Source organism: Malus sylvestris, chromosome 4, assembly GCF_916048215.2.
Source record: "Malus sylvestris chromosome 4, drMalSylv7.2, whole genome shotgun sequence".
NCBI lineage: Eukaryota > Viridiplantae > Streptophyta > Magnoliopsida > Rosales > Rosaceae > Malus > Malus sylvestris.
Genome location: NC_062263.1, coordinates 29,905,341 through 29,922,053, shown reverse-complemented (window position 1 = coordinate 29,922,053; position 16,713 = coordinate 29,905,341). Strand labels below are relative to the sequence as shown.

Genomic DNA, 16,713 nt, shown 5'->3' with positions numbered 1-16,713 from the left:
ACTAAATAATGTGGTTATTAATGATTGAATTATTATTTAAATATTGATTAACATATATATTTTCTATAGGTGACATATTATTTGGTTTGGTTTAAAATTTTGGTCTAACATTACCCTAAAGGTGAGGAAGAACGAAGCAAAACCAATTTCGAGGAGTTGGACACATTATTTCCGTTCGTGTTTAGCTTCTCCATTCCCCCCTTTCTAATTCTATTTCTCTCTTTCTTCACTTCCTCTCTCAGATTATTTCAAACAAGAACACTTCTTTGACAAATCCACCCTTTATTTTACCTGATCGTATTATTTCTCTATGGGTACCGTTTCCGATCGACTTCAAACATAAACAACAACAAACTCTTATTCAACTAAGTATTTAAAGTTGGTTGCATGAAATCTAAAACGTCACTTTTCTCATTTTTGTGCCAAATCTTCGCATATCTTTTCTTAAAGTCTTTTTCCAAATCTTCCCCCATAACCTGCTGAAAACCTACTGAAAAATTCTTTAACCCATGGGTATAAATTCCCATCCCTAATGCTATAGAATTTTTCCATAGGTAATCCATAAATTCTGGGTCTAAGGGGGATTGTGGATCTTGATGGGAAGCAAAGAAAAAAGCACAATGCATCAGTCCGCAACAACATTTTATGATAGCAATATTAAAGCAAAGTAAACAAGTCGGTTCTACATGGTTGTTTGCGGTCGAATGGGCTGTTCCCACTAGAGATTCTGAAATCTGGAAGGGCTTCTCGATCGCGAAAGAGGGAGGTGGGAGATGAGGAGACATACGCTTCTGCATCTGCATGTTCGTGCTAGGTTACAGTATCCCCTATAAATTAAGGCTACTGCATCTGCATGTTGGTTTGCTGTAGGCTCACTCACAGAGGAGAGGCATCAATATATATGGTATCATCATCGCCAACTACGTGATGCCAGAAAAAGGGCTTCCCTTCGTCCATGATATATTGCTCTTTGTACACGAAGGCATACGCTTCTGCTGGGAGAGGGAACAAACAATCTCCAAAGCTGGGCAGCGACTCCCTTAGCTTCCTTACATCTTCGGTTGGTTTCACTTGCACGTCAACGGTCATGCCAGTAAACTTGGACGTCACCTTCAGCTTCAATGGATCTTTGATTATTCCTTTTGTTGAAATGACCGACAAGCTAGAATTCTACTCATAATGATAAGCTGTGGATTATAAGCTCTCTATGTAGATTATAAACGCATAGCCTCAAGATCCTTCATCACTTGTTTTCTCATCTTAAAATTCTTGATATGGTATGCAGGAGGCACTTTATGGACTATACAGTCTTCCACAATCTTCCTGAATATGTTTAATCCAAGAGATGAACCCCCTATAGCAGCAACGACTTCACCCTATTCATTTGCAGACAAGTTAAAAATTAGTAAATTAATCATCCTTTCTTCACATAAAAATAAAAAATAACACTTTAACACTTACAAGCAAGAAAATCTGAGTGGCTGTTAGATCTGCCATTGCCTACATTTCAATTATATTTTAAGAAGAAAAAGAAAAAATTAGAGAATGACAAACGGGAAGAAACTAATGAAGTTTTCAGAGATGACTAAAGAAAAGTAGAAGATAATGATCCTGCACCTGCAAGGAGCCGCGGAGAAGATGTCGTCGTTCAACATATTGATCCTGCACAATAACTAGAGATTAGAAACGGTACTCATCACATAGCAGGTAGCATATGACAACAAAGCCCCGTATTCCTTATTCTTCCTCACATAAATTACTGTTCACTAAACCCTAACTAACTATAATTCTTTCTAATATCAGACAAATTAAAGATCCAACAACAACAACAACAACAACAACAAGCCTTTTCCCACTAAGTGAGATTAGCTGTATGAATCCTAAAACGTCATTGCGCTCGGTTCTGTGCCACGTCTTTAGTTAGATCTAAGTACTCCAAATCTTTTCTTAGAGTATCTTCCAAAGTCTTTCTAGGTCTTCCTCTACCCCTTCGGCCTTGAACCTCTGTCTCGTAATCGCATCTTCTAACCAGAGCGTCAGTAGGCCTTTGTTTCACATGTCCAAACCACCGTAACCGATTTTCTCTCATCTTTTCTTCGATTTCGGCTACTCCTACTTTACCTCGGATATCATAATTCCTAATCTTATCATTTCTCGTGTGCCCACATATCCAACGAAGCAATCTCAACTCCGCTACACTCATTTTAAGTACGTGTTGATGCTTCACCGCCCAACATTCCGTGCCCACATATTCCATTAACAATGTCAAAATATTGCTGAAATAAAAAGGTTCTACATCACAGCTATAGAGAATGCATCCGAGAACATAAACGATAAGATTTTTGTAACCTAACATTTGGTCCAAGAAAAATGACAAACAACTGCAAGAACAACTAATGCAAGGAAATTTATTAAGAACAGACACCTTTTTGATACCAAATTTTGAGCAAAGTCCATTCCTTTTAAACCCTACGTCGATGACATCGCATATCTTTCCATTCAGAACTTCTAATGCCTGAAACGAAATATATAATAGGTTTATATACAAGAATTACCCGAACTCAGAGAATAGCTTATTGGCTCTATATAGCTAAGGAATAATAACAAATTAAGGATCTGTCAATTGTTACCTGAGATGCACGAACTCCAATTGAGAGAAGGTGAAGAAGATTTCTTGCCCTGATAATAATATATGGGTCTGTATTCATGATCACTACGATTATCATGTAACCCCTGGCCTAAACATGATCAAAAGTAAACAATTTAATAATGTATGAATAATTATAATTCATGTTTCAAAATTCATCACATTTCACGAATAATTATTACTGCATACCAGATCCAATGAGCATAAAATATTATACTGGTCTAAAGCAGATTTAATCATGGGCCAAGCTTCTTGCAAATCTTTTTCTGCACAAGATAATGCCAAGCCTCATACGTCAGAAATCATTTGCGTATCTAAATAATTATCGTGGCAATATTGTAAGTTGTTCTATTGTTAGAAGTAAACAAAAATATGACCAAAAATATCAAATAAATATTAGACGATTCTTTCAAATCAAAGAAAATATGTTTAACTACCTGCTTCTTTCACCCAATTTCTTAACAAAAAGATCAAAAGAAAATCGAAATTTTCCTTTCAGTAAATTAAAATTTACGAGCAGCCTAATTAATTAACACAAAGAAAAACGAAATTAAAAAAAAAAATAATAACTCGAGGTCGATGGGAGAGGCACGTACCTATGGATTTATGAAAATTCCTAGAGAAGGATTTGGCTTGATACTTGGGATCTATGTCTTCTGAAGGGCGAGAGTACTTGTCGATGTCCATTCGGTGGCCGTTTGGAACCTCTTCCCGCGGCCTCATCTTATTGTCTTGCTGTTGTTGCTCACAGCAGACGCCGTTCACGTCAACGTTCATCGCCGGTATGTAGCTTGCATGCACCGTTATTTCCAGATGAGATCAGAACTTCAGAGAAGGATACCGCAGAATTAGATAGTGTGCAGACTCAGAGAGAAGGAAAACTAAATTTTAAGGTGAGTGTTGTGCCTGCTTTTATAGCTTTCGTAACCTCGTAATGCTTTCCATAAAAAGGAAAGAAAAACCGTTGATTGGTTCAACGGATGGATTCAATTTGAGGTCCTGATCTGACGGTTGACGTGTCATGGGTCCTTTTGGGAAAGGATGAAGTTGAGCACTATCCCTTTTACTTCTAATCTCAGCCATTTGATCACAGCCGAAAACATATCCAATGGCCATTGTTATCCACATTTATTTCAATAGAGCAAAGGCTTAAAAAATAAAAGATGTAGCCATTCAGTACTACGATACTACAGTCTGATGATATTCATTTTCACTTGAAAGTGAGGGCTCTCAGCTTCGAATATCGTGGATGACGAATTCAATACCAAATTAGGTTGCCCATTGATGATGATAATGAAAATTGGAATGAATTCCGTCATTTATCTTTTTATAAGAAAAATTAACGAAAAATTTAATTTCTTTTTTACTTTTAACTGCTCATGTCAATTTTTAGTGTATCTTGAAATTGGAACGCAGTACATTACCAAGAATTTTCTTTTACTTTTTGGGTTTAAAAGCTCTCTATGTGCCCAATTTTTCCCACAAAGAAAAAAGAAAAAAAAGAAAAAAAAGCATAAATTGATAAATGAATGGCATTGGCATGCTTTTGTAGTTGGATGTGGTGGTGAAATTTGTCCCTTCCAAACTGTCAAATTTCCACAGCGAAAACAAAGTGTTTTACTCAGTTCCTCCTCCTCCTCCTCCTCCTCCTCCTCTGCAGCAACATCCCAGCAAATCAAAGCTCAGAAAACACCAAGGAGAGAGAGAAGGAAGAAGATGTTGTTTCAGGTGGGAGGCCAAGGGACTCGCCCCACCTTCTTCGAGATGGCGGCGGCTCAGCAGCTCCCCGCCAGTCTCCGCGCCGCCCTCACCTATTCCATCGGCGTAAGTTCATTTCTTCCTTTCTCTGAAATTCGATTGATTTTTTCTTGGGAACCTTAAAAAATTTGATCTTTTTACCTTCTGTAAATTAAATTAATGTCGGATTTAATTCAACAAAACCACAGGTATTAGCTTTACGAAGACCCTTCCTCCACAGGGTTCTCGACTACGAGGACGAGTTCTTCTCCTTGCTCATGCTCGTCCTCGAAACTCACAGCTTACGAACTACAGGCACGTTTTCGGAATTCAGAATCTTCATGAATCCATTAATGGCTGTTTCTGTTCTGTTGTTACTTAATTTGTTTAATAATTTGGTTTTGTTTTCTGGGTCCTGTTTGTTTTCTGCTGCAGATGCTTCGTTTTCGGAATCGTTGTACGGGTTGAGAAGGAGGGCTGTGAAGATAAAGGCTATGAGGAATGATGATGCTCGACTGAACCCAGGTGATGAAATTCAGCATTCTGGCTTAGAGAAGCGCCAGAGACTTCTTTCGGTTGTGTTTTTGGTACCGTCTCTCCTCTGCCGCTTGTTCATTCTGTTTATCAATTTGATTGAAAAGTTTCATTTTTGGTCTCGCCATGAACATTTTTTTTCTTACTGGAGTGATTGGTGATTGCTGGGTGTAAAAAGTTATAACTTTTAGACATGTTGGTTGCTTATCGTTTGTAGCAATGACACTCTTTCTGAGTGGTAATAGATAGACCGCTCAAAAGGAAAGGAAATGTTTTAGGATGGTGGAACATGTGAGATTATTTTAAAAGTTTCCGTTTCGAACTTCATCAATCCGAAATCATCCAATTTTTTTCAAAATAGTGCTATGTCGGTTTCTTCTCTTTCAGCTCTAGCTATATGAAGGAGTGATGATTTGTGAACCAATATGTATCAGGTTGTGTTGCCTTACTTTAAGTCAAAACTGCATTCAATCGACAATAGAGAAAGGGAAGCCAGACTTCAAGTGAGTTTATGGGGACACGTTGATGAAAGATTTGATGATGCTGACATAATTGATAGAGGAGAAGATGTTGTTGTTTCACGGGGAACTTCAGATATGGTCGTATCAGTTAGGATGCGTTTGGCAAAAAAGATCCAGGAATTTATAGGTGCTTGCTACCCATTGCTGCATGCTAGTAGTGAAGGTATGTGCATCTTTCTAGCTTGGGCTATATTTGCAAAGAATGACCATTTTACTTTTCTGGATCTGATTTTTTCTTTGATATCACGTTTCGATATTTACGGTTAACTGAAATATGAGTTGATGTTATATAGTTTGTAGAAACTTTATAAACATCAAGCAATATTTTCACTAACCGTAAAACTCTGAATATAATATCAACTATCCAAATCGTTCATCTTCTTGCATCCTCTAATAGATCATGTTAAAAGAAAATCTGAAAAAACAAGGAAATACTCACATCAGTTTGCTACAAGAAAATACTCACATATGGTGTCTGCATAAGTGGGGGTAAGGCTAGCCGACATTCACCTCTCCCAGACCCTGCGTAAAGCGGGAGCCTTGTGCACTGGGTACGACCTTTTTTATGGTGTCTGCATAAGGACAGTTATTTAGGCGGGCAGGCAAATTAACTTTGTGCTTCCTATAATTTTCAATACGCTTCTTATGTAAAAAAATTGCAACGGTGTTCACATTGTCGATTCCATTTAGTTCCCTAGAATATTCACCGTCATGCACAGAGAAACGAGTGCTGTTAATGTGTGTTATTGTGCTGGAATTTGTGTTGTTAATGTGTCAACGCTCCATCTGTGGTGACATATGACACTCATTGTTATATCGCTATGAGTTGACCCTCAGTGCCAATTCATCTGGTTGAAAAATGTACTAATATTCCTAGTATCCTGACACTAGTACTTCAATAACAGCCTTCTCCTTTCAAGAACTTTTGGTTTTTTTGTTCGAGACATTATAATAAGCAGCTTTTGCGATGACTGCGAAGTTCATGAAGTTATTGAAATCTGTAGCTAGGTGGATTTTTTTTATTTGATAAATTGTGTTAGGCTCATCAGATTAATTGAAAAAAAAAATTTATAAGAGTCGTTAATACTTAATAGATAAGAAAAGAAAGCCAAGGTAGAAGATTTCAGAATGGTTATTGACAATCTGTATGTATTCTGAATGCTTCATGAGTGTACTCTTAATTCCTCGTTGATGGTTATCTTTTATTCTTTGTTGCAAGTTCCTAGTTTTTCTTTTCTTCGGATGTAATCAATTTCCTACTTTTTCCTAATCTCAGTTGGGTTTTTTTTTTTTTTTCATCTTGCTCTGGATTAAACCCTGAAATTCTGAGATGTGCGTTATTTTTTCTTCCCGTCTAATGTTTTTGTTTTTTGTATGAAACTTCCTTGAATAATAACCTGACCATTTTTCTAGCTTTATAAATAGAAATGCATTGATAAAAACTAGAAAGTTTAATGTTCTTGCAATGGCAAATACTTAAATAAGTAGTTTATGTGTTATAGTTTTAGGCATGAAGTTTATGCAAGATAGTTTTTTAAGATATGTTGTGTACTTTAACCAGACTCCTTCTTTTTGTTATTTTATTCGTACAGATTCCAGCAGTCAGTTCATCGAATGATAGTGAATGTGAACATTAAGCTGAATGGGCTCAAAGTTCTCCTTATGTGCACATGATGTTCCTATAATGTTGGCAATGAAGAATAAAGTTGCGGGAGTGGCTAAGAAGACACTAGTTGGCGCACTTAATATAATGAGCATGCACCCTGCTCTATTTATTTAAAAATCAGATGCGAACCAGATGAGTGAATTTGGGGCTTCCAAAGCTATGTCTTCATCATTTCCGCGTCTCCATACCCCCCTAGACGACAAGTATTCCAATTTGCCGGATTCTTTTCAGGTTTCATCACAAGGGGAGAAGAGTTTATACTCTATGCAACCGCAGGCTTCTTCCCCTGGGAACTTATTTCCATCAGCTTCTAGGCCCAATGATATTCACATTTCTTCATTTCCCCCTTGTGAACAGCATTCCCAAAACTCTCCTTTCATTTTTAAATCACCAGTTGACGGAAAGTCATTGTCACTGCACCATTCTTCCCATTCTTCCCATTCTCCCCATTTAGAAGTGCAACCGACAGCTTTGATTAATTACCCTGAAGAAAATAAAGATATTTCTTGGTGCCCAGATTCACTTCCGGATATTCTTCACTTCTCTGAAAGTGTCCCTGACCAGAATGGCCTGGTGGATAGTAGTGCTGGTGTCATAACATCTGAGGAACATGCTGGAAAGACCAATTGATCTGATTGGGATCCATTAATTTCATTTGATGACGCTCTGGACCCAAATTGGGAGCTTCCGGTTGATGTTGATACAATGGATCCTAAACCGAAGGTGTGTCTTTAATACTTTTAAAGTTTCTGTTGGATAATTATAGTCAATATTCCCAATAGAGCCAAGTTTTATAATTTCATGGCTCTTCTATTCTTTGGTGAATAATATGTGGTATTATATTATATTTTTCGAGACTGCATTGAGAACATTTTTTGTCCAGTCAACAGTTTTGGAGACCTTAATTGACATGTATTAACCATATTCTGATATCGAAGTGCAGCAGCCCCAGATTCAACAACATCCTCCCCAGATGCAACAATATCATCTCCAGGTTCAACAACATCAGCCCCAGATTCAACAGCATGAGTCAGTACAAGCTGTAGAATTTCATCCTAGTCCTGAACCATTGTCCAGTGCTCCTCCAACCAAATCCAGAATGTGTTGGACTCAAGAACTTCACGGGGCCTTTGTGGAAGCTGTCAACCACCTTGGTGGTAGTGAATGTGGGTAACACATGCTTTCATATTTTGTTCTCTGGCCATACTGTTGTAGCTCTTTGTTTCTGTATGTTCAGAAATGACTTCTTTTCTCATTGACTAATAACTTAAACAAACAGGAGCCACTCCTAAGGGTATTGTAAACCTCATGAAAGTTGAAGGATTGACAATCTATCATGTAAAAAGCCATTTACAGGTATATGAATTTATTTCTATCCTCAATTAGTTCCTTATGACAAAGTGTGGTTAGTTTTATTCATTTCGATGGACTTTTTTTCTTTTTTTTTCTTCTAATTTCAGAAATATAGAACAGCAAGATACAAACCGGAGTCATCAGAAGGTAAACATTACCTTCTTTTTTATTTTTTTCTCTGATGATTGGCTTGAAAACATCTTTGAGACCTATTGTTTGCCAGATTTCATATATAAAAATGTTTTCGTTCCTGATTGATGAACAACTGTGCTGCTCCATGTTTAACTTTTATTCAAACTCTTAGCAATGTTAAACCGCTTTCAAATATATATTTCTTTTCCCCTCATATCCTATGTCTTTGTGGTATGGAATGAAATATACGTCTTATTTCTTTATAATTCTCTCTTTTTGGAAAAAGAAATGCACTATGTGTGTGTGTTATGTATGTAGACATCCATTTCTAAAAGAATTTAGCATTTGAATTATGAGTGAATTATTCTATTTTATTTTTATGCTAGGATCATGCGAGAAAGTTTCAACTCTGGTGGAAGAAACAAATCCTCTAGACGTGAAGGAGTATGTACTTTTCGTTCACCCAAAATATTGAAGAATATGCATCTCTTTTGTTTTCTTCCTCTTTCATCTTCTCTAGTTTGATATGCTTTGTTATCAGCTTTCATGTATTTTCTGCATCCCCGGAAAAAGTTTCATACATTAAGCAATTGAACTTTGAATATTAAATGGTTATGAGGCGATCTGTTTGCTTGTAGGACCAATTTCAGTTCTAGTTACTTGTTAGTTGTTACAGTTTGCCATTTTTCGTTAATGGTCCTTAGAGGAACTTTCCAACTTTATTTTATTTGAGAATTGCGTTTTTAATCTCATTGTTGGAGCTAAAATGGTTACTCACCTATCTATCTATGATCTACTTGTGGGCCATTAAGTTGAAATCAGGCTGAAAGTTGTTATGTGTACCTCTTGCAGGAGCATGGGTATTACTGAAGCATTGCGGTGGCAGGTGGAACTCCAGAAGCGGCTTCAGGAACAACTTGAGGTATGCAGTTGGAAGACTTGGATTGCCTTCTGTACTTTCTGTTTAGAATTTGTAACAAACTTTGCTTGTCGGTAACTGGGTATGGTACTCAAGTGACTTTACTACTGTCGAGATGTGGACAAAGAAACATAAACACATGGGGAGGGGGGAAGAAGAGAGAGTTGATACTGGGTTTTCACATGTTCTGATGTTATGGTTAAATTTTGTAGAACCAAAGAAAGCTGCAGTTGAAAATTGAAGAACAAGGGAAGTACCTTGAGAAGATGTTTCAGCAACACAGAAAAATCGAAGACAACAGGGTCACGTCCGGATCATCCACTGTGGATGACCACCCTACTCCGCTATCAAACATTGTATGTCCTTCCCCTTGAGAGGATAAACCAGAAACCTCTAATCATCAGCATGATAAAACAGCGATCAGCATCCCCTTAGAAGATGGTTCACAAGATGCAAGTAGGGAGTCACAAGAACCTGAATGTCCTGAGGATCCAGATGGTGTCGGGTCTGGTGCTCAGTCCACAAAATGAGCCAGGAATGGATAAAAATAGCAGTATTCTTAGGATCTTACTTCGATAAAGAGCATGTGGTATATTATTGTAGGACGAACCAAGCTGACTGGAATCAGGAAATGTTCCAGAGTTTGAAGGTTCTAGTTTTGGTCGTTTAAACTTTAGTTTTCATGGGTGAATAAAACTGTAGTCTATGAGTTTCTTGATTAGCATTCTCTGACTAGGGATGGATTCTATACATTGAGAAATGTCGCCATCTTGGATGATGAGTTTACATTTTTATGCTTTTGACTGAGATTCTTATTGTCAAATTCAATATTGTTCAAGTTAATCATGTTTTTCTTAACTCAATATTGTTCAATTACCGTTAGGTTGGATCTTAATTCAAACGGTTGAAGAGAAAGTGCAACAAGAAAATTTACTCTACTGTTGGATTAAGATTTTAATTCAATAGTTTACTCACTCCGTTTACTCACAGGTTCCACTAACATGACATGTAAATGCCACCCAACTAATGTACTTGAAAAAGACTACATTGTCCATAATACATGGGTACAATTTACAAATTCTTTAACTTGTTTGACATAATTGGGTAAAGTGATATACGGTAAAGTGAGACAATATAGAATGTAAGGGGTAAAGTGGGGTTTGATGAAAAGTATAGATGACACAGCATAGAATGTAAGGAGTAAAGTGGGGTTTGATGAAAAATATAGATGACAGCTGAAGATAAACTTAATTATAAATAAAAAATGTTATTCTTACCATACTTTTCGTACTATATTTTGAAAATAACACATGCGATGCATGCGGCGAAGTTAATGAGTTATTTGCAAGAAGTGAAATTTTGAAAGTGTATTGGGGAGGGGATAATGCTAGTGAGGAATACCAAATTTACAAACTAAATAATGTGTTTATTGATGATTGAATTATTATTTAAATGTTGATTAATATGTTTATTTTCTATAGGTGACATATCATTTAGTTTGCATATTTGGTTTAAAATTTAGGAAAACTAATGAAAATGGCTTGAAAACTTTGAGTTTTAACGATAAGGACAAAATAAAGGGTAAAATGAATAGTACCATAATTGACTTTTTAGTGTAAAAATGTGGTTTTTCGTTAAAATTAACAGTACCGGGAGCTTTTCGTTAACGTTGCCTTAAAATTTTGGTCTAACATTACCCTAAAGGTGAGTAAGAACGAAGCAAAACCAATTTCGAGGAGTTGGACGCATTATTTCCGTTCGTGTTTAGCTCCTCCATTTCCCCCTTTCTAATTCTATTTCTCTCTTCCTTCACTTCCTCCCACAGATTATTTCAAACAAGAACACTTCTTTGACAAATCCACCCTTTGTTTTACCTGATTGTATTATTTCTCCATGGGTACCGTTTCCGATCGACTTCAAACATATAAACAACAACAACAACAAACTCTTATTCAACTAAGTGGAGTCGGCTGCATAAATTCTAAAACGTTATTGTTCTCAGTTTTGTGCCAAATCTTTCGTTAGCTTCAAGTACTTCATGTTTTTTCTTAAAGTCGCTTTTCAAGTATTCCCCTATAACCTGCTGAAAACCTTCGGAAAAATTCTGTAACCCATGGGTATAAATTCCCATCCCTAATGCTGTAGAATTTTTCCATATGTAATCCATAAATTCTGGGTTTAAGGGGGATTGTGGATCTTGATGGGAAGCAAAGAAAAAAGCACAATGCATCAGTCCGCAACAACATTTTATTATAGCAAATTAGAGCAAGCAAAGTAAACTCGTCGGTTCTACAAGGTTGTTTGCGGTTGAATGGGCTGTTCCCACTAGAGATTCTGAAATCTGGAAGGGCTTCTCGATCGCGAAAGAGGGAGGTAGGAGATGAGGAGATGGAGCACTGTCTAGGATGGGATTCAATGATTCATGCAGCTTTTGTGGCTTCCTTTAAGTCATTGGATAGTTTGGATGCGGATAAATGCGCAACATCTAAATGCAGGACTCGGAAATACAATATTGCTACCATTGTCCTTACTCGTTAACTAAAATATAAATTCCAATCTCTCTTTTCCCCAAATTATTAAAAAAGAAAATTTCACCACATAAGAGAAAATAAAAGGAAAATAAAGATAACAAATAAATTAATCATCAGCACACCGGAGGAGTCACCAAACTAAAATAAATACTTATTGCTAGGTTACAGTATCCCATATAAATTAAGGCTACTGCATCTGCATGTTGGTTTGCTGTACGCTCACTCATAGAGGAGAGGCATCGATATGTATGGTATCATTATCGCCAACTATGTGATGCCAGAAAAAGGGCTTCCCTTCGTCCATGATATATTGCTCTTTGTACACGAAGGCATACGCTTCTGCTGGGAGAGGGAACAAATCAGCTCCAAAGCTCGGCAGCGACTCCCTTAGCTTCCTTACATCTTCGGTTGGTTTCACTTGCACGTCAACGGTCATGCCAGTAAACTTGGACGTCACCTTCAGCTTCAATGGATCTTTTGGGACCACGTATACTGTGTCACCATGGCAAACGCGTTGCATGCTAAGCGACCGGTCATCTAAAAGCTGAAACAAATGCCTAGTAGATGCTTGCTCATGGAACAAGCAATATGAATAATATTTAGGGAGAGTGAAACCTAGGTCCCTCATCCGTTTTTGCTTAGCCAGCTCTTCCTTTAGCTTCCCTACTGTCTTTGATGCCAAGAAATCCAGAGCAACCTTGATATTACCCACACGCTTGGACACATGAATCGTGATCAAGTTATGATTATCGTTTGGCGGCAAAACTGGCTCCCGCTGTGGCACGACCCGTATAGTATCACCCTGCTGAACAAAATTACGGAGGAAGGATATGTCGTCCAATATCATATGCTCATTCTTAGTGAACAAGTAATGCTGTGGGACAAGATCAGCGAGCGCTGGATTGTTCTTCTTCACCTCGACCAACTTTTGTCTTAGCACCTCTACCTTGTCTGATTTCTTGACTTCCACGGGTACCGACTCGCCCGCACTCAGCTGCACCACTATGCTCAACCTAACCAGCCCCTCGTTTCTGGCACCCTTTCCTTTGGACTTCTTCTTGCGCTTTGCATCCGCGTTAGGTGCAGCGATGACGTTAGCACCACTACTACTGGACCCTCCGTAAAAATTACCTGCATCTAAAATCAACTCCCGCGCCGATGGAAGCAGTACGGACGCTGAAACCGCGGCGTTGGACACTGCAGCAGAAGCGGTGGAAGTTGCAGCAAAATCTGTAGCAGCTCCGAATATCACATCACTATCAGCATTGCCCGATTGTAATAAAGATTGAAAATCATCGTTTGATTGCAATAAAGCTGTAGCAGACGGTTGTCCGAATAGCACCTCAATATCAGCACTGCCCGAGTGTAATAAAGATTGAAAATCATCGTCTGACTGCAATTCTTTACCATTTGAACGAAGCACCAAACTTTTCGAAACATCCTCTCTGAACTCACGAATGGTGTCTGCCCAAGTTCCCACAATACGATAATTGTCGGGCATATTCTTTACGTGAAAGTTCTTATATCTCTTATTACTACCACTAGTCGAGCTCGATGGTGCAGAAGGGTCTTGCAAATCCACAGGCGGGGGCGGGGCATCATCAGTAGAAGTCAGCTCGATGCGTGGGTAGCTTATAATATCCTGAATTTCGATGAGGAGCATATCATCTGGAAGGGCCACCTTATCCTGGACGGGGACAGGGTCCTTATAAAGGACGGATAGAATTTGCTTCTCAGAGGGTATTCTTAACACCGTCTCAATCACTGTTTTAATGAATCTCACATCACAAAGCAATTTCAGTCCAAGGTTGCACCTGCGGTTCGGTTCTTTGAGCTCTACAATCTCAACATCTATGAGCCTGTAGTAATAATAATAATAATAATCTCAAATTAATGATCCAAGAAAGAAATCAAAAGACAGATAATTCCATAGCATGTGATTTTGTTATTACAAATTAACCTATATGCTATATAGAAGGTACGAATATATATATATATATATATATATATGGGGATTCGCAAGAAAAGAAAAAATGTAAAAGTAAAAGATTAATTACGTGCCTAGAAATGTCAATATCATCAGTATCAGTGATAGGGAGGGGACCATTGTCTGCAAACCCTCCTATCTCAGCATCGGTGTCAACTACGTTCTTGCCTGGAGCCGTAATTTCAAACCTGCAAAAAAAAAAAAAAAAAAAAGAAAAAAAACCACTTATTAATTAGTAATTAAGGATCTACACGCAAATTAATTAAGAGGGGTAAAGGGAACAAGGGGAAATAAAACTTGCCCCTGATCATCGACAATATTAACGTCTGAACTACTAGCTGAGCCTTCCCCATGTCTCAACATAGACATATAGTTGAAAGGATCATTAATGTTGCATGATTGATTTACTGAGCATGCCGCCTTAACAATGATCTCGATTGTGGAATCCGGCAAAATATGGTAGTAGGAAACATCGTGTTCATCTTCCAGTACTTGGCCCTTGAAGATTAGAGTTAATTGGCTGTCAATGGACATATTTTGAGAAGTAAGGATCTTTCTTTTGATCTCTGCCACACTCTCGCTGAACTTTACCTCAAGACTGAAGGAGGGTGGTCCTCCTGCTGGTCCTTGTTCGATCACGAAAAACAAGTACATTGTAAATTAATAAAAAAACTAGAGGAACTAAGAGTAGCTGAGACTTGATGGTATCACAAGAATGACGACGAAGAAGAAGCAGGAATCTGTGACCTAATGGTGGAATATCGCTACTGGTATATTAGTTAAACCTAGAAGAAAAGTTTAGGCTTACTTTGTAGAGCTCCTCCTCACCAAAGAATATATAGAGATTAGCAAAACAAAATTAGGACTAGATATAACAGGAAATTAAAAAAAGTACAATTAAAATCTCTTAGTTCAAAAAGGAACTAATTGATGACTTACTGAAAGAGAGCTTAATTTGTTTCCCGAAATTAAAAATCAGAAAGCTCGAATTAATATTACAATGCACTCACTTAAAAGTAAATATTATATTTCCCCTTATTATCACCCTCCTAAATACGCTTCCTCTTTCTTTATTTTCTTATAAAACGATTTTTGTTATATATAAAAAAAAGAGAAATCTTGCTTTAGTACAATTTACTTCGGCTTTTGGTCTGAAGTTCGGCTAGTTTGGGTTGGGATCTTCCAAGTTAATTTGGGCACCCCTAAAAAATTTCACTGTGGGTTATTTTGAGTTGAGCATGAATTAAGATTTCAGCCCAAATAGTACTCGTTTGAAAATACATTTAAAATGGTTGAAAGCAATTTTAGTGAAAATATTTTTAGAATCAATCTTTAATAAAGATGCAAGTGTTTTTGAAATCTAAAATAATTTTTTCTAATAACACTTTCAATTTCAAAGCATTTCCAAACGAGTCCGACAACCACAACTTCCAAATAATACAAAAGACTTTGGGGTCAATTCACAAATAGGGTAAACAACATAATGTTAATTATATAGCTGGTTAATACTCGCATCCCCCACCACTTACAAATAATGTTTCATACTAGCATCTCCCCACCATTTACGAATAACGTATATTTATGATGGCCGTCCATTTATTTGATATGTTTAGATGACTAAACAATATCTTATTTGAATAATTTTTTATAGGAATAATAAGAACTGAAACGGTTCGGATTATTCATTTATACGACAAGATATGTAATTCACAATTAAATGGAGGGATATATATGTGCATTTCCCTCAGAGGAATTGAAAAGTATTATCTATCGATACCCTACTAAGCCGACAATATAAGGGCATTTTTTCGACTATCCCGGCTCCCCTTGTGTTCTATATCACACTCATCATTTTCACATCGCATGTACGATATACGTTTTTAATGATACAACGAGGCGGTAGCTAGTGATGCTTCCACTCAAAATTTGAATCATTGTCTGAATGCATAATATACTATTACGAGTTACACGTGCATGTGGTTTATAATTTCACACGTGTTCAAAGAAGCCACAGAATTGGCAAATAGTGGACTTCCATGACGAATGAGATGTTCCTCTTCAACTTATTGCGCGTAGAGTCCAAACTCTCATTTTTTTCTCATACACTAAATGAATTTGCACAACTCTCTCTGTGCCCTAGCATCTCCACAACAATATTGGTGAGCTCAATTACAAACGACTTGTCGTTTCCATACATGGAAACCCTAAATTTCCTTCCATTTGGTGTACTGATCAAATCTCTAATATTAGAAAGCCAGAAGTTAGTTTTTGTATCTCAAGGCTTCACCAAAAACAACTGGACACAAAAGCCCTTGAAACAAAAAAAATTACAACTACCCATAAAGTACAAAATATAATAACAAGGTATTTCCGTAAACACATATTTATTTTATTTTGTTTTAGATAATAATAACAGAAAACACTAAAAAATATAAAAAGTGGCGTCAAAACTGAAACCACACAAAAAAACTGCCACAAAAAACTGAAATCTACAGCATGAGAGGGGAGGATGAAAACGCACGACGCGGTCGTGCTTTTCCATAGCAAAAAAAAAAAAAAATGATCGTGCTGCTCCAGACCTACAATCCACGTACCGGTATTTAAAGAAGACGGGTCTGCAATGCATGCCCTATTTTGAAGATAGTAACTAATTACTCCATCAATTTTCTTGGTATTTCTTCATTCA

At 37.3% G+C, this 16,713-nt stretch overlaps 2 protein-coding genes and 1 pseudogene across 2 annotated transcripts; 2 read left to right on the top strand and 1 right to left on the bottom strand.

The window, feature by feature from the left end:
• Positions 1–575: 575 nt before the first annotated feature.
• LOC126619868 (uncharacterized) lies at positions 576–3,316 on the bottom strand. The gene is made up of 7 exons (XM_050288290.1): positions 3,244–3,316; positions 2,840–2,913; positions 2,631–2,739; positions 2,426–2,515; positions 1,618–1,662; positions 1,462–1,500; positions 576–1,376 (listed from the first exon to the last, which is right to left on the bottom strand). Coding segments are annotated over exons 2-7 (447 nt in total). The 5' UTR covers positions 2,842–2,913; positions 3,244–3,316; the 3' UTR covers positions 576–1,214.
• A 957-nt stretch (positions 3,317–4,273) lies between these two features.
• LOC126619867 (peroxisome biogenesis protein 12-like) lies at positions 4,274–7,473 on the top strand. The gene is made up of 6 exons (XM_050288289.1): positions 4,274–4,310; positions 4,358–4,471; positions 4,594–4,699; positions 4,820–4,971; positions 5,353–5,602; positions 7,032–7,473. Exons 2-6 carry the CDS (start codon positions 4,364–4,366, stop codon positions 7,055–7,057), a joined length of 642 nt encoding a protein of 213 aa, XP_050144246.1. The 5' UTR covers positions 4,274–4,310; positions 4,358–4,363; the 3' UTR covers positions 7,058–7,473.
• Positions 7,238–10,156, top strand: LOC126618316 (protein PHR1-LIKE 1-like; annotated as a pseudogene).
• Positions 10,157–16,713: the final 6,557 nt, after the last annotated feature.